General features: G+C 53.7%; 1 protein-coding gene across 4 annotated transcripts; it reads left to right on the top strand.

Annotated features, from left to right (window-relative positions):
* The first annotated feature begins 624 nt into the window (after nucleotides 1-624).
* PRRG3 (proline rich and Gla domain 3) lies at nucleotides 625-11,020 on the top strand. Of its 4 annotated transcripts, XM_081567529.1 has the most exons (5): nucleotides 629-950; nucleotides 3,171-3,383; nucleotides 3,876-3,913; nucleotides 4,956-5,116; nucleotides 5,461-11,020. In XM_081567529.1, the coding sequence occupies exons 3-5, from the start codon at nucleotides 3,907-3,909 to the stop codon at nucleotides 5,986-5,988; spliced, it is 696 nt and encodes a 231-aa protein (XP_081423655.1). In that variant the 5' UTR covers nucleotides 629-950; nucleotides 3,171-3,383; nucleotides 3,876-3,906; the 3' UTR covers nucleotides 5,989-11,020. The 4 variants fall into 4 exon arrangements, with proteins under 4 accessions (XP_081423654.1, XP_081423653.1, XP_081423656.1 ...); XM_081567528.1 differs by lacking the exon at nucleotides 3,171-3,383 and having other exon boundaries at nucleotides 625-950; XM_081567527.1 differs by lacking the exon at nucleotides 3,171-3,383 and having other exon boundaries at nucleotides 626-1,211.
* The last annotated feature ends 2,847 nt before the right edge of the window (nucleotides 11,021-13,867 follow it).

Here is a 13,867-nt window from a genome sequence, read left to right as displayed (position 1 = left end):
GTGTCAGCCCTCTGCCACCAGCGTCCAGTCGGTCCTACTGAACCTCCCACAGGGCGGCCTCCTGAGGGCCCCCCACCCCCACCAGGCGCTCCCTTGGAAGACCCAGAAGATTCCATCCTCACCCATTTCTGCACCCCAAGAGTCCCCAAGCGCATCTCTTCCTTTATTTCGCGGCAGCCCCCCGCAAGGGCGGCGGGATTCTTCCCATTTCCCAGACTTGACCAGAAAGAAGGGGCAGGGGTGGGGGGTGGGGGTAAGTGACGAAGCCAAGGTCACCCAGTCATGGGCGGCGGAACGTGGCCTCGACCCGGCCCTTCTTCTGCAGGCCGGCTGGCACCCGGCCGAGGCAGGTCGGGGCGGCCGGCTCGCGCCCCTCTTGGCTCCGCGGGCAGACAGGGCGGGCCGGCCGGAATGGCAGGTGAGCCAGAACTGGGGACACTTAGGGGGTTGGGCTGCGCGGGGCCACCTGGCGCGCCGGCTTTGGGTGCGGCCGCCCTAGCCTGAGGCGGCGCGGGGCTTCCGCAGGCTGGCGCCCGGGGGTACGCCGGGGCCAGGGCCTCCGGCCGAGGGTCGCGGGGGCGCCCCGGGCCCGCCGACCAGGCCCCGCCCCCTGGCGGCACGGGCGGGGGCAGGGGCGGCGCCGGCGGAGTGGGGCGCGGGCGCGCGGTGCTCGGTGCGCGCCGCCGCCCCTCCGGCCCAGCTCGCCCGCCCGCCCTACCCCCTCAGCCCGCTCGCGTCGCCCCCCACCCCTTCTCCTCTCCTCGGCCTGGCGGCCCCGCGCGCGGTGCGACGCGACGATCGCGGCCTGGCGCTCGGGGCGAGGGGTCGTGGCGCTCGAGGGTGGCGCGCCAGGCGCGGGGCTCGAGGCCAGACCTGGCGCAGCAGGGAGTGGGGGGCGGGCGGGCAGCAGCGGAGCCCCCAGAGGAGAGCAGGGCCAGGGGGGTACAGAGGTAATGGGTAGGGCCTGGGAATCCGGCTGCGAGGGGCGGGGAGCTCCAGGCGCACTTCGGCCCGGGCCGGGCTGAGCCCGGGGGCGCCCGGGGGTAGCGGGGCGGGGAGGAAGGGTGGGAGGAGACGGCGGGGCCGGGCCGGGGGGCTTGGCCGACGGGGAGCAGGTGGGCGGGGACAGGGGCCCTGCTGGAAGAGGCGCCGCAGCGAGGTGGCGGGCTGCGTGCACAAACAGGGCGGCCGCCTCCTGGGCCCGGAGAACGGTGAGGCCGCTGGGGTTGGGCGCCCCGGCCCCGAGGGCACGGTTCCGCGTCCAGGACCCCTGAGCCGGGCGCTGGGCACTGTGGGGGGAGAATCTGGAGGCCTGGCCGGGCCAAGGCGCCAGGGATTCTGCAGCCGACCCAGCTGCTGGGCCAGAAGCAGGAGTTCTTGGGCAGCGCGCCGGTGGCGGGCACTGGTGGCGGGCGATGGTGGGCGAGGACAGGCACCTTCAGGGCTGGCATGAGTGGAGAGGGGACGAGGAGGGCCCAGAGTTTGAGTTGGAGGGTCATTTGGGAGTTCCGTGTCACCGGGTGGGTTGATGAGTCATGAGATTTGGGGATCACAGAAGGGTTTCCTGGTGATCAGTTCTGAGTGAGGGCAATGAGGAGGGCTGGGATTTGGAGAAGTGTTTTTGAGGCCACCTTTGGGACACTGGGTGCCCCTGTGGCTGCCGGTCCCCATGCGAGGGACTTTAGAGCCGACGTCCCAGAGTGCTGGGATGGGGCAGCTGCGGTCCGGGGAGGGGTTAAGGAAGGTCTTTGTGGTGGCGGGTCCCTGCCTTCCTTCCTTTCCAGGCCTTCAGGATTCAGCTGAGTTCCTGTGGGGAGTGGGTTAAAAATTCCTCCGGCCTACAGTCAGCCTTAGAGTATCCACCAGGGGCAGGAGGGACATATACGTGCGTGACTGCCGCAGCATTCTCTGTCGTGAAGCCCTCGCGCTTCCTCACTGTTGCCATAGTAACGGCCTATTGATGGTGTATTTATAGGGAAGAAGCAGGCGCTAAATTTTGGGGAAGGAGGGGGAGGAGGCCTCAGGCAGCAGCAGTGAGGGCGGTCACGGAATTGTTAATGGAGTGGGCCATGCCCGGGAGCTGTTTGGGAGAGTTACTGGTTTGTCTGAAGCTTAAAAATGAACTAATGACTTACGCAGGTGTCAAGCTAACCTAGTCGGCCTTTGATAACCTGTGGGTGTGCGTCCACCACGCACACCCACACTCTTGGGACAAGGCATAGCTATCTAGAAGCTGTTACGTAATTTCTGCACAGAAGAAAAACGTACAAAACAACACTGCAGTTCTCATTGATAAGCAATGAGACATGTATTTTTCTGTCGTCACTTATTAGTAAGCCTTTACTCATTCTTTTCAATTCCTGACACAACAGCTCCATTTTTCTTCAATCAAAAACCTTGCTGTTAGGCACGCCACACCCACACCCTAGACACATGACTGGCAGTGGCCTTAGGGGAACCTCAGAGATGCAGAATGGAAGCGGGATTTTGAGATAATATTCCATCTTCTCTCTTCTAAACACCAAGGGTCAACTTTTCTCACCATGGCAGGCCCGTCTGTGGACAAATTCCCATGTTAAGAGTTTTGGGTGGGATTGTTGTGGGGTGCACAAGAGACCCTCCACATGGTGTTTCTATAGATGGATGTTAGCTTTGCTCTTTTTCCTTCGGTTTTCATTGCATTTATGATTCACATTCTACCTGTTTGCCAAAAGGATTAGAGGATATATTTTAAATATACATAAGATTGAAAACATAAGGAGAAAAGTGGATTCCATGTCACAGGGGAGAAAGCACATGTGTTTAATAGCTAGACTTCCAGAGAGCCTGTACTTTATGGTTAATGTTAACACTGAACTTCCTGGCAGCCTAGGCAAAAAGGGTAGCCCCATGGGTGACACCGTTGTGTCTAACATCCAGTTAGTCATAAAACCAGAGCTTCTGCTTGGGGAGGGGAGCCGTGGGGTAATTGCTCCCAGATGTGGACAGCTTGGCCAGTGCTCTGGAATATGCGTGTGAGTGGGAGTGTACATTGTGAGTAGGGGCAGTGTGCTGCCGCCATGGTTTACATACTGGCTGGATAATTCCTGCGCTTTCGGCTAATAGCTCCGATTAGAATGAACAGTCTCATCTAGACAGCGGCTGTTTTGAGCATGTCCATCCATGTCTAGGTCCTTTGCTGCTGTGTTGTTTAATGCACAGAGAGGAGAGATGACTCTGTTTCGGAGATCCTTGCCAGCCTGTCTGGTGAAGAGGAACACAGCAGGTCCTCTGGGCTTGGGCTGTGACTTTGGAGATGGTTGTTGTGGCTGTGGGAAGCGTTGCCAGTGCCCACTTCTTAAACACGCACTGCCTAGTTTCAGGGACCATGCTTGTCATTAGAGGTATGTGCAACTTGCCATTGTGAGCAAGCTTTGTTCCCCAAACAGGTCCTGTCTCTGTCACTGTTGACTTGCTGGACCTTCCTTAAGTGCCCCTCTTTTCTCTGGGGTGTTTTCCAAGTCACAAGTGCAGACGTTCATCGAGTCGAGTGAGGAAGGCAGAACCTCAGACTGTAGGAGTTTTTCTTTTTTCTTTTTTTTTTTAAAGAAAATGTCAAGCCTTAGGTCTAGACTCTCAGACTATGTTCTTGGGGGAAATAGCTGGAAGGTTTGCTGTGGGCTCTGCTGCGCTTCGGGGAGCTCCAGAGGAGAGCTTGGACAAGGATGAGAGTGATAGGGCTGGGAGAGGCTGCACAGAGGGTGATGTGCACCATGAGAAGCTGCTGTGACCTTTGCTCAGGCCAGTGTGAGCGGGGTCACATCCCAGGGCCGAGAGGGTGCCCTGTAGGTTTGGGGGTGTGATTTCACCATGACTCTGCTTTCCTCCTTTGCCAGGTGAGTGACACACTGAATCTGACGGAGAGCCATGGCAGGTGAGTTTGTCTGGGCCCTGGCCAAGTGGGGAAGGGCCGTGCCTAGGGCTCATGGAAAAGTGCTAGCCTACCTTTCAAGGCCTTTCCAGCTTTCATCGTACTGAGGGTGTTCCCGTGGCTGCTGTCCAATTGTCTGGGTCTCATCTTTCCACTCTCAACTCTTTGGCTCCCTTCTGGAGCACAGACTCCCCTGGAGAGGTGCGCCTACCCAGGCCACTCGGAGAGAAGCTAACATGGCAGGCCATGGAGGTTTAGGGAGGGATGCCTGCCTGGGACCAAGAAGGCCTGCTTGACATGAGGACTAAGAAACCCCAACTCTAGGGGCACACTAGGAGCAGATGTCACCTCTTCTTTCATCTTCCAAAGTCTCAGCTCAGGTTTCTGGGGGTGCCAGTCAGCTCAGCTGGAACTGGGGGTTCCCCTTGGGAATAAGAGGATATGGCTCCCACTCCGTGACATTTTGGCTAGAGGCCATCTGTGCCCAGTTTCCAAAGACCTAGATTCTCCATCTCAAGCCTGCTACCCCTCTTCCCAGAGTCCCTCTCAGATTCATATGTGTCCAGTCTCTGGATCTCCTGCAGCAGGGTTTGTACTAGACCGTCTAGGGCAAGACTCTTGATACCAGGCCATCCAACAGCCCAGGTGGCCATTCAGGTGGGGGATGCCAACATCAGCCTCACAGGGAAATGCATCCTTATGATAAAGGCTCTGATTTTCTCTTTTGGAGGTGAGGCAGAAGATACTGGGGACGTATTCACCGGTGACTATAACGTTCAAGATGTGTCATGTGCAAGGTTCTCATGCAACACACACTTCCTTCTTACGAGGGCCCCATTGTCCTCCAGAGTCTTGTTGGCAGATACAGCATGATATCAGAGAAAGTCAGCCCTCCCATCTGTTGTACATGTCCGGGAGGGTGTCCTACCTGCTGGCTCTGCCTTGCTTCCCTCCATCCTTGAGCCTCTGTGCCCAAGCTGAGTCTGGTGGGCAGGAGCCTCTGGGCCCCTCCACCCTCCAGCCGTCAGCACAACTTTCTCCTCAGTGTTTCTGGAGGCCAAGAATGCCCATTCGGTCCTGAAACGCTTCCCTCGTGCCAATGAGTTCCTGGAGGAGCTGCGCCAGGGCACCATCGAGCGGGAGTGCATGGAAGAGGTCTGCAGCTACGAGGAGGTCAAGGAGGTTTTCGAGGACAAGGAGAAAACGGCACGTACCGCCCTGGGGCTGGGTGCTGGGAGGACAGCTAGCCTCAGGAATAAGCCGAGCCCGCCCTGGGATCTCAGATGGATCAGAAGCAATGAAGGGAAGCCAGCCCAGTCCAGGACAGGGCCGCTGGGGCCCTATAAGAACAGCTCACCTGTCCTTAGAGCCCCATCTGCCAGATTCATGGCCATGTTCTTGATCCTCAGGGCATTCCACAGCCTCATCAGTGGCTCTCAGAGGCCAGTCAGGGTGGGGGCAGGCACAGACCCTGTGGAACATGATCCCGACCTGCCGAAGTCAGACTGCTTACGTGTGAGTGTCAGCCACCCTTTGCCCTTCTTTTGCAGATGGAGTTCTGGAAGGGGTACCCGAATGCAGTCTACTCAGTCCGAGACCCTGCACAGAGCTCAGATGCCATGTACGTGGTGGTGCCCCTTCTGGGTGTGGCGTTGCTGATCGTCATCGCCTTGTTCATCATCTGGAGGTGCCAGCTGCAGAAAGCCACCCGTCATCACCCCTCATATGCTCAGAACCGGTACCTAGCGAGTCGCGCAGGGCACAGTCTCCCCCGGGTCATGGTGTACCGGGGCACGGTGCACAGCCAGGGGGAGGCCTCCGGGCATCGGGAGACAGGGAGCCACCCACAGGTGGTGCTGGGGCCCAGTCGGGGGGGCAGAACCACCGTCCGGCTCGAGAGCACCCTCTACCTTCCCGAGCTATCTCTCTCCAGACTGTCCAGCGCCACCCCTCCCCCGTCCTACGAGGAGGTGACCGCTCCCCAGGAGAGCAGCAGCGAGGAGGCGAGCGTGTCTTACAGTGACCCACCCCCGAAGTATGAGGAGATCGTGGCGGCCAACCCTGGCTCAGACAAGTAGTGGGATGCGTGTCTTGTCCCATGTGAACGCCTCGTTCAGGGGCCTCCTGTTTCCTTTTTAACTTTTTAAAGACTGTGCCACCACAAAACAGCCTTAGCCTCCTCGTTGCCAAATAATTTCCTCACCGTGGATCTGTAGGAAGTCAGTTGTCAGAGACAGGTGGAGGCGGGTAGGGATCACGCATGCATGGAAACCCCCTGGCGAGAGCCACGGGCCAGAGAGCCCAGCTCTTCCAGAAGCGCCCACATCCCTGCCATCTGGTCCTCCTGTCAGGGACTGACTTCTCTTATGCCAAAGGAATCACCCCATGCAGTTGACTGTGGCCCCAGGCTCGAGCCCTGGGACCCTGCAGCTGGCCGGAGACCTGTTTGTCCGAAGCCTCACTGCAGAGTTGAGGGAGAGAAGCCAGCCCTCAGCGCCCTTTTCCCTAACTTAGCCCCGTGCTCTCTGTCCTCACTCACATTGGACAAGGACAAGGACAGAACAAAAACAGTAGTAGTAACATAATGAACACAAGACAACAAAATGATACCACCCGGGCCACTGATAGGGGTTCAAGGGAGATCAGTTTCACAGATGGGTGACACCCCCCGATACCCACCCCACACTCCCGACCAGGTTCAAAGGAATGTCTGGAGCCACCTGAGAGGAGGACAGCCTGTGTGAAGGATGAGGGCTGGGGCCTGGCTGGCCAAGCTACCCCCTCCACATTGGGGACGTGGTCATCTGGAGGGGAGCTCTGGTCCTACTGTGCTTGGCCTCCCTCAGAACTTGACTCTCCAGGCTCTCTTTCAGCTGTGCTAAAAGCCGCTCCCTATTGGTCTGAGCCATATCATGCCCTTGGGAGAACAGATACCGCTAACCCTGCCTGTGGACCCTGTGGCCTATGAACGGTTGGGCCACAGGCTGGGGTAGAAAGCTGAAGTTTTCTCCTTGTGAGCTTGGCCCGTTGGATGATTAAACCCACAAACTCGGTTTCCTCAGCATTGTGCTTTCTGGCCTTAAACTTTTAGGCAACTACCCTTTTTTGGGAGTAGGTGTGTTGAGATGAACTTGAATTTCAGATGGCTGATTTCTTCTTAATGATGGTGCCCACCTGGGGAGAAGATCTGAAAGTGTCCCTTTTTAGAAATTTCTTTTTGGGGGAGATGGGGAAGCCCGTGACCTGGGTTTGAGGGCCTGTCTGGGATATGCTCTGTCATTGCCAGGTGCTGGTCCATTTTTAGCAACCCTTTTCTATGGCCCAGGAGCTGTCCACCTCTCCATTTCAGTGAGGCTTTGGACAGCAGTGGGGCAGAGGTGACCTGCCCTTTAAGTGTCAGTGACCATGCAAAAGACACTGTCAACACTGCCTCCCCACCCGTCCGTCTTCATCCTCCTGGCCTCAGCACCAAGCCGTTTTTCCTCTGTGGTGCTTTAAAAAATGTAGCAAATTTTTGTGGGGCCCAAAAGAGTGCACAGCCAGGGTCTATTGGCAACCACAGCAGTTTAAAACCCACTGAGAAGATAAGCTTCTCTCTGTCTAAACAGCTCTCCAAGGCAGGCCTTATGCCTCATTCTTTGAATGTGGCCCTGCCTAGAGGCCACAGATAACTTCTGGAGGCCCCTCCGGTCCTGGGCACTCACCTAGGAACATGCTTCAAGCAAGGAGGCTTGTCTTTTTACCCCAGCGAGGCCACCAGCTTGGCCAACTCAACCCTGTGGCCCAGGTTTTCCATCATTCCCCTATCTCACAAGCCTGCTGGAGGCTGATTGAGCTAATGCCTGTGCAGTGCTTGAGACACCAGAAAGCTCAGTGCAGTTTGCCCTTAGGAAGATTCTTCTAGACATATGTAGATCATGAGGCACCCGTTTTAGCAGAGGTCTTCGTAGGACTGTGAAGTCAAGTCTCAACCTGGGGAGTCAGTCTCCTGCCAGTTAGACCGTTCCTCCCCTCTCTCTCCCCACCCACCCCACCCCGAGAGCTCCCTGATGCCAGAGGTGCTGACCAGGTGGCATCCCACCTTTCCTTCCTCCCTCTTTTCCTCCTTCTGGCCTCCAGCATTGCACTCTTTCCCTTCCTTCCAAAGGCATTTTGGGTGTACACTGCCCCTGCTTTGTCCATGAGGGATGCTGGGATCTATCCTCTTCAGCCATGTTGGAGGACCCAGGGCAGCGTGAGGCTCCGGGGCCTATCCCTGCTGTCCCCGCGTTTTCTCGGGGGCCGTGCCTGCGTGTCAGCCAGGAGCATGGGAGAGGACACTTAGCCCTCTGTGTCTCCTCCCCACTGGGCAGAGAGCCAGGAGTGGGCCCCATGGACTTGAGCCAGAGGGAGGACGCCGGGGAGTGCCTGCTCCCATTGGCCCCTGTCAAGCCCTTTCCTGCCGAGCTGCTCACTGTTTGCAGCCAGTTTGAGGTGGGAGCCGGAGTGATGCCCGGGAGCCCAGCCTGGGGCGGAGACCAGCTTGCGTCCTGTAGGCGCCAAGCTCTCCGGTTCCTGGCCTTCGCAGCATTCTTCCACATGGGGTCCCGTGGTCCCCGGGACATTTCTCACGGCTTATCTTAGACAAAAAGACTGTATGTACAGTACACCATGGTCATAACTCCCTTGCGGTGCACATTTGGCTTTAAGAACGCCCTGTACATATCTTTTCCAACTCTGTCTTTGTATGGATGTCGATTTGATACAATGCTCAATCTGCGATAGCCACATTTTTGTTGCTTTTGGACTTGGGGTGTGTGTGTGTGTATGTGTGTATACACATGTGCACGTTGCCTTTTCTCACATGCTTATCTGAAACAATAGCTGGCGTGTGGCTATATTTGTACCAGGAGGGTTCCGGTCTTAGGGGAGGAATGTCGCTTCCTAGGGCTAGGCAGCCTGAGGACAGGACCCTGAGTCAGGAAAGCTGAGATGAGCTGCTGGAGCGAGCCCTTCAGAGTTGCCACCTTCTGCCCTCCTTCACTAAAGCTTTTGGAAGAGGATGAAGCAGCTCTATCCTGTGGGCCTCCCTCCTGTGAGATCCCCGACTCACACACTCTTTTGGAGCAGTGCCCCCAACCTCAGCTCCTGTTCTGTGGATGTCAACAACGGAAGGAAATCTGAGCACTCCTGGGCCTTTTTGGTTTTTCTTTTTCTTTTTGGCGGAAAGATGTGTGACTGTTGATTTTGGGGTATGGTGGGCTGGTTATTTAGATATTTTTCATTTAAAAACAAAAAGGCTTTAACAAATTCCATGGAATGTGACTTTCGCGTGTTTTCAACCAAAATCTTTTTAAGACTTTTTGAAACAAACATCACTATCTTGTCCCTCCCCTGCTACTCCCAAAACGAAAGCACAAGCAGAAGTGTGTGTGGCCCCAGGACAGCTGCCTTGTGCCCTGGCTGACGGACACGCGGCACTGTGCCGTCTTACCCAGAGGCCAGGGGCCTCCTCTTCAACTTGCGAATCCCACTGCCATTAGTGTGAATTCCTTTGGGTGCTTCGGAAAATAGGAACCTGCCCAATCTGTTGGACTGTGTCTTTCTGCTAGCCTGAAGATGACCGATCTGGGATACAAAAGCATCTTTCTGCTAAGGAGTTGGAGCCAGATGGTTCCTCTCTGGCTGGGGGTTGATCTTTTCACAACCAAATGGCATCACACAAGAAGAACTAAAAACAACACTGCCTCTAGATTGTTCCTTTGTCCAAGAGAGATAGACACAGAGAGATTACTAAGAGAAATTCTCTTATTCACCTGTGCTCTGTCTTTCTAGGAGTGTGCGTGTGTGTGCTATGTCATGTGTGTGCCCTCACGTTCAAGGCCAAGATGGAGAGCTGGGTAGCCAAGCTGCTGTCTAGGCTGCTTTTCAGCATGACAAGGAACACAGCTCCATCTCAGGATTGCACCAATTCAGAAACAAGCACATCCTCCCAACTGAACTCAAGTCATACTAATCAGTATTATTAGCTAATTTAAAAGTACTGTAATCAAACTGCCTGCAACTGTGGTAAAAGCCCATTAATTCAAAGCCCACTAATTCAAAATGTAGGAAAAAAAAATCACAACTCTAGATAATGCATGGTATCTGCGATTCTTCCTCTGTAGAAATATTCCCAATATTCCTCCCTTGAGTCAATTTTCAGGTTCATATGTGTAAGAGGGATCTAGTTTAAAACGAGTCCCTTTTCCCAATAAAAGGCTCACGATATGATGGATCCCTTCACTGTGCCTTCAGCAGTTCTCGTATGTCAGGCTCTTCATGTACATGATGACCTCTGTTCTGTCTCTACTGTGTGCGTGCTGGGTATGGCAGCATTTCATTCTCCTTCTGTATTTGCTCTGTGAATAAAATAGTTTGTGAACTAAGTTGCAATTTAAAGTGATATAACTGTGTATCATGCTCAATAGTCTGTAAAGCAGATATTTCGCTATCAGTCCGGCCACTCCCATCATTCACCCCCAAATATTCAAAAGTAGCAAGCTTTCCCTTTCCCAGCCTGTGGGTGGTGAGGCTCATTTGAGCAAGAATTTCCCTGACAAAGAGATCCAAACAGCGCAGCCCACCCCCTCAGGCTCAGTGCCTCAACAGTTGTCCCACTGTCCTGAGCTATGTGACTGGCGCCCAGTGCCTGCCCCAGCCCGCCCCCAGCCAGAGCATTAACACAGATATTCAAGATGGGGACAAGTCCCATAGCTTTTTACGCCTCCCCGTCTGTCTCCCTGTAAGGATGCCACTTTCCCAGGCTTGAACACACCTGCTGTTTCACTCTGTGATTGTGACTCTGTAACAGTGGAAACCCTGATATGTGCAACAGAGCTTCTAGATGTGATTACTATGAAATGGATTCATTTTGGTATCACTTTAAACTGTGCTCATAATTAGCGCGTTGACCCATGTCGGCTGGCAAATCTGTACATTCACTCATATGTCAGGATTTCACTGGAGCCTGGGGTAACAAACAATTGTACTTCTGATTTCTTTCTCTCTAATTGTTGAGTTTAGCTGTTAAGTTTCGTCTCTTTCTGTACCAGAAGATAATGAATAATAATAAAGAGCAAATGGCATTCATTTGTGTTCTCTCCTCACCCATCTTGGATCATTGCTGACTCTAACTTCCTTGGGATATGGAAGGTTGTGGGCCAAACTTGTTTTTCCAGGAGTCAGACTGTAGATAAGGAAACAGCCCGAACCAGTTTAAAAGCAGGAAGCCGAGAGGTCCTGGGTCCTAGAGCTGGTCCCCTATGTGTAAGATGATCTGCCGACCCATCCCTGTGGGAGGAGGTTAGTAAGGTCTGCCACAAATCATGTTAACAACTTCCCTGTCGCCTGATCCCTGGTTACTCATCGAGGTGGCCTTTTCTAGAAAAGATGTTCTGCTTGGTTTCAGAGCTGGGGGAGGGGCGGGAGGGAGAAATTTTTTGGAGCTCTACATAGGTGAGATGCAATCCTCAGCTTTTGCCCTGGCTCAGCATCCTGAGTTCTGAAGGTGGCAGGAGTCTGAGACTATTCAGTGGGCACTGACAGTTTATCCTCCCCTTGGAGGAAGCATGATCTTAGCCTGGAACACTGCCAGCTGTTTGTCTGGAGTGAGATGGGGCCAAGGGAAGTTTTTGGCGAAAGTTGTGCCTGTCCCCCATAAGGAAAGTAATCCATCCTTTAATACAAAAAGCCATAGCAGTGATGAGACAATGGCAGTGACATTCATGGCCTCCTTTGAGGATTGAATGTGGAGGCCCAATGCCAAGAATGACAGCCAGAGGCCTTAGGTTCTTTTCTTATCCCAAGCTGACTTACTGAGTGATGCCAACCTTCTGAAGATGCTGGGCAGTCAAATGAAGACTCCTCAGGCAGACTCCAGCACACAGATGGGGTCATGTTCTAGACATAGGTTTGGAACTTCAAGCTCCATTTGTTAGAAACTAGCACTCTAGGGAGCCACTAAGGGTCCCAGCCTAGCCCACACAAGGAAACTAACACACGCAAGCTTCCCCCTTTCCCCAGGCCCCTCCTGTACCACGGCCACACCCTTAGAGCAGCTGGCTTGAGATCTCACAGAATGAAGGCACTGAAGGACAGTGGAGAGGGGTCACAAACTGGGCTTGGAAATGATCATAACCAGCCCTTATTGAGCACTTAGTGTATGCTAGGCCCTGTAGAAGCATTAACTGAGACGATCCTCCCAAGAAACCTGTGATGTCTGGGAGAAGCAAGGACCAAAAAGATGCCATTTGACCAAGGCCTCTGAGAGAAGTGCTGACCTCATCATGTGAACCCAGGTCTGTCCAGATTGTCCCACCCCTGGCCAATTGTACTGCACTGCTGTTCTCCTCTGGTGATCACTTTGCTTTTGTGTTCTTGTTGACTGTTCATCCTCCCAGCACCCACCCCTCCACCTCTTTCTACCTAACTGTTAATTCTACAAGGGCAGGGACCATGGATAACTTTTGCTCTCATCACTTCTTCACCAGAACTCAGCTCAGTGCTTGGCTCACACTCAGTGTTCAATTAAAAAAAAATGGGTTGAGTGATTTTATTCTCCAGTCATAACTCAGGCTCCTTGTACTAGTTTGCTCAGGGTGCTGTAACAAAGTCCCATAGACTTGATAGCTTAAATAACAGAAATATATCGTCTCCCAGTTCTAGAGGCTGGAAGTCTGAGATCAAAGGTTTAGCAAAGTCGGTTGCTCCTGAAGCCTCTTGCCTTGGCCTGTAGATGGCCATCTTCTTCCCGTGTCTTCACATGGTCTCCCCTCTGTTCATGTCTGTATCTTAATTTCCTCTTCTTATAAGGTCACCCGTCATATTCGATCAGGGACCACCCTATTGACCTCATTTAACCTTAATGACCTCTTTAAAGTTGGACGGTGAAGAAAGCTGAGCACTGAAGAATTGATGCTTTTGAACTGTGGCGTTGGAGAAGACTCTTGAGATTCCCTTGCACTGCAAGAAGATCCAACCAGTCCATCCTAAAGGAGATCAGTCCTGGGTGTTCATTGGAAGGACTGATGTTGAGGCTGAAACTCCAATACTTTGGCCACCTCATGTGGAGAGTTGACTCATTGGAAAAGACCCTAATGCTGGGAAGGATTGGGGGCAGGAGGAGAAGGAGACGACAGAGGATGAGATGGCTGGATGGCATCATCGACTCGATGGACATGGGTTTGGGTGGACTCCGGGAATTGGTGATGGACAGGGAAGCCTGGCGTGCTGCGATTCATGGGGTCGCAAAGTGTTGGACATGACTGAGTGACTGAACTGAACTGAACTGAACTGAAAGACCCTACCTCTCAGTACAGTCACATTCTGAGGTACCGAAAGTCAGGATTTCAAGAGGGGATACACTTCATCCCATAATACTCTATTCATGGCAGATAGGAGTCTTTGTTGCCCCTTCTCCCAACCCTGAGTGCATCATACACACTCTGGAAAAGCTTGGGGGTGGGCATCACGACTCTGCTGAGATTCTGGCGAACACAGGGGTACCCTGCCATTCTCAAACCACACCCCAGAGCAGATGTTCCCCTGCCACAGATGGTGCACTCGGAACAGCTGTCAAAGGTCCCCACAGGGCAGGCGGACTTGGGAGAGGCGATGTGGGCTTCAGAATGGTTTTCCCAGGGTTCCTCTGTGGAGAGTGATAGGCAGACCGAAAGCCTAAAGAATAGACAAAATATTTGTGCCCTTTTAGATTTTTTTTAAATAGACAAAAGTTGTTTTCATGAATCACAAGCCTAGCAGCTCCAGTTAACAGTGGCTTTCAACAATTTCTCTGAAGAGCTCAAACTGCGTGATGGATTCAGTTTCACTGGGCTTTATGTGCTGTAAAAATAGAGGCTCTAGAGGCTGGGTAATATTCGTATCATGCTGGTTACACTTAATCACAGGAGCACAGTGGGTGGGCTGGTGGATGCCAGC

This window comes from Giraffa tippelskirchi, chromosome X, assembly GCF_054371585.1.
Source record: "Giraffa tippelskirchi isolate mGirTip1 chromosome X, T2T-mGirTip1v1.2.pri, whole genome shotgun sequence".
Classification (NCBI taxonomy): Eukaryota; Metazoa; Chordata; class Mammalia; order Artiodactyla; family Giraffidae; genus Giraffa; species Giraffa tippelskirchi.
The sequence above is the reverse complement of the archived record's forward strand: the minus strand, read 5'-3'. Positions and strand labels throughout refer to the sequence as shown.

What these genes read in the sequence shown, in the direction of transcription:
- PRRG3 (XM_081567528.1), top strand. An exon ending in TCGAGGACAAGGAGAAAACG is followed by an intron (nt 5,117 to 5,460) that starts GCACGTACCGCC and finishes CTTCTTTTGCAG; the next exon opens with ATGGAGTTCTGGAAGGGGTA.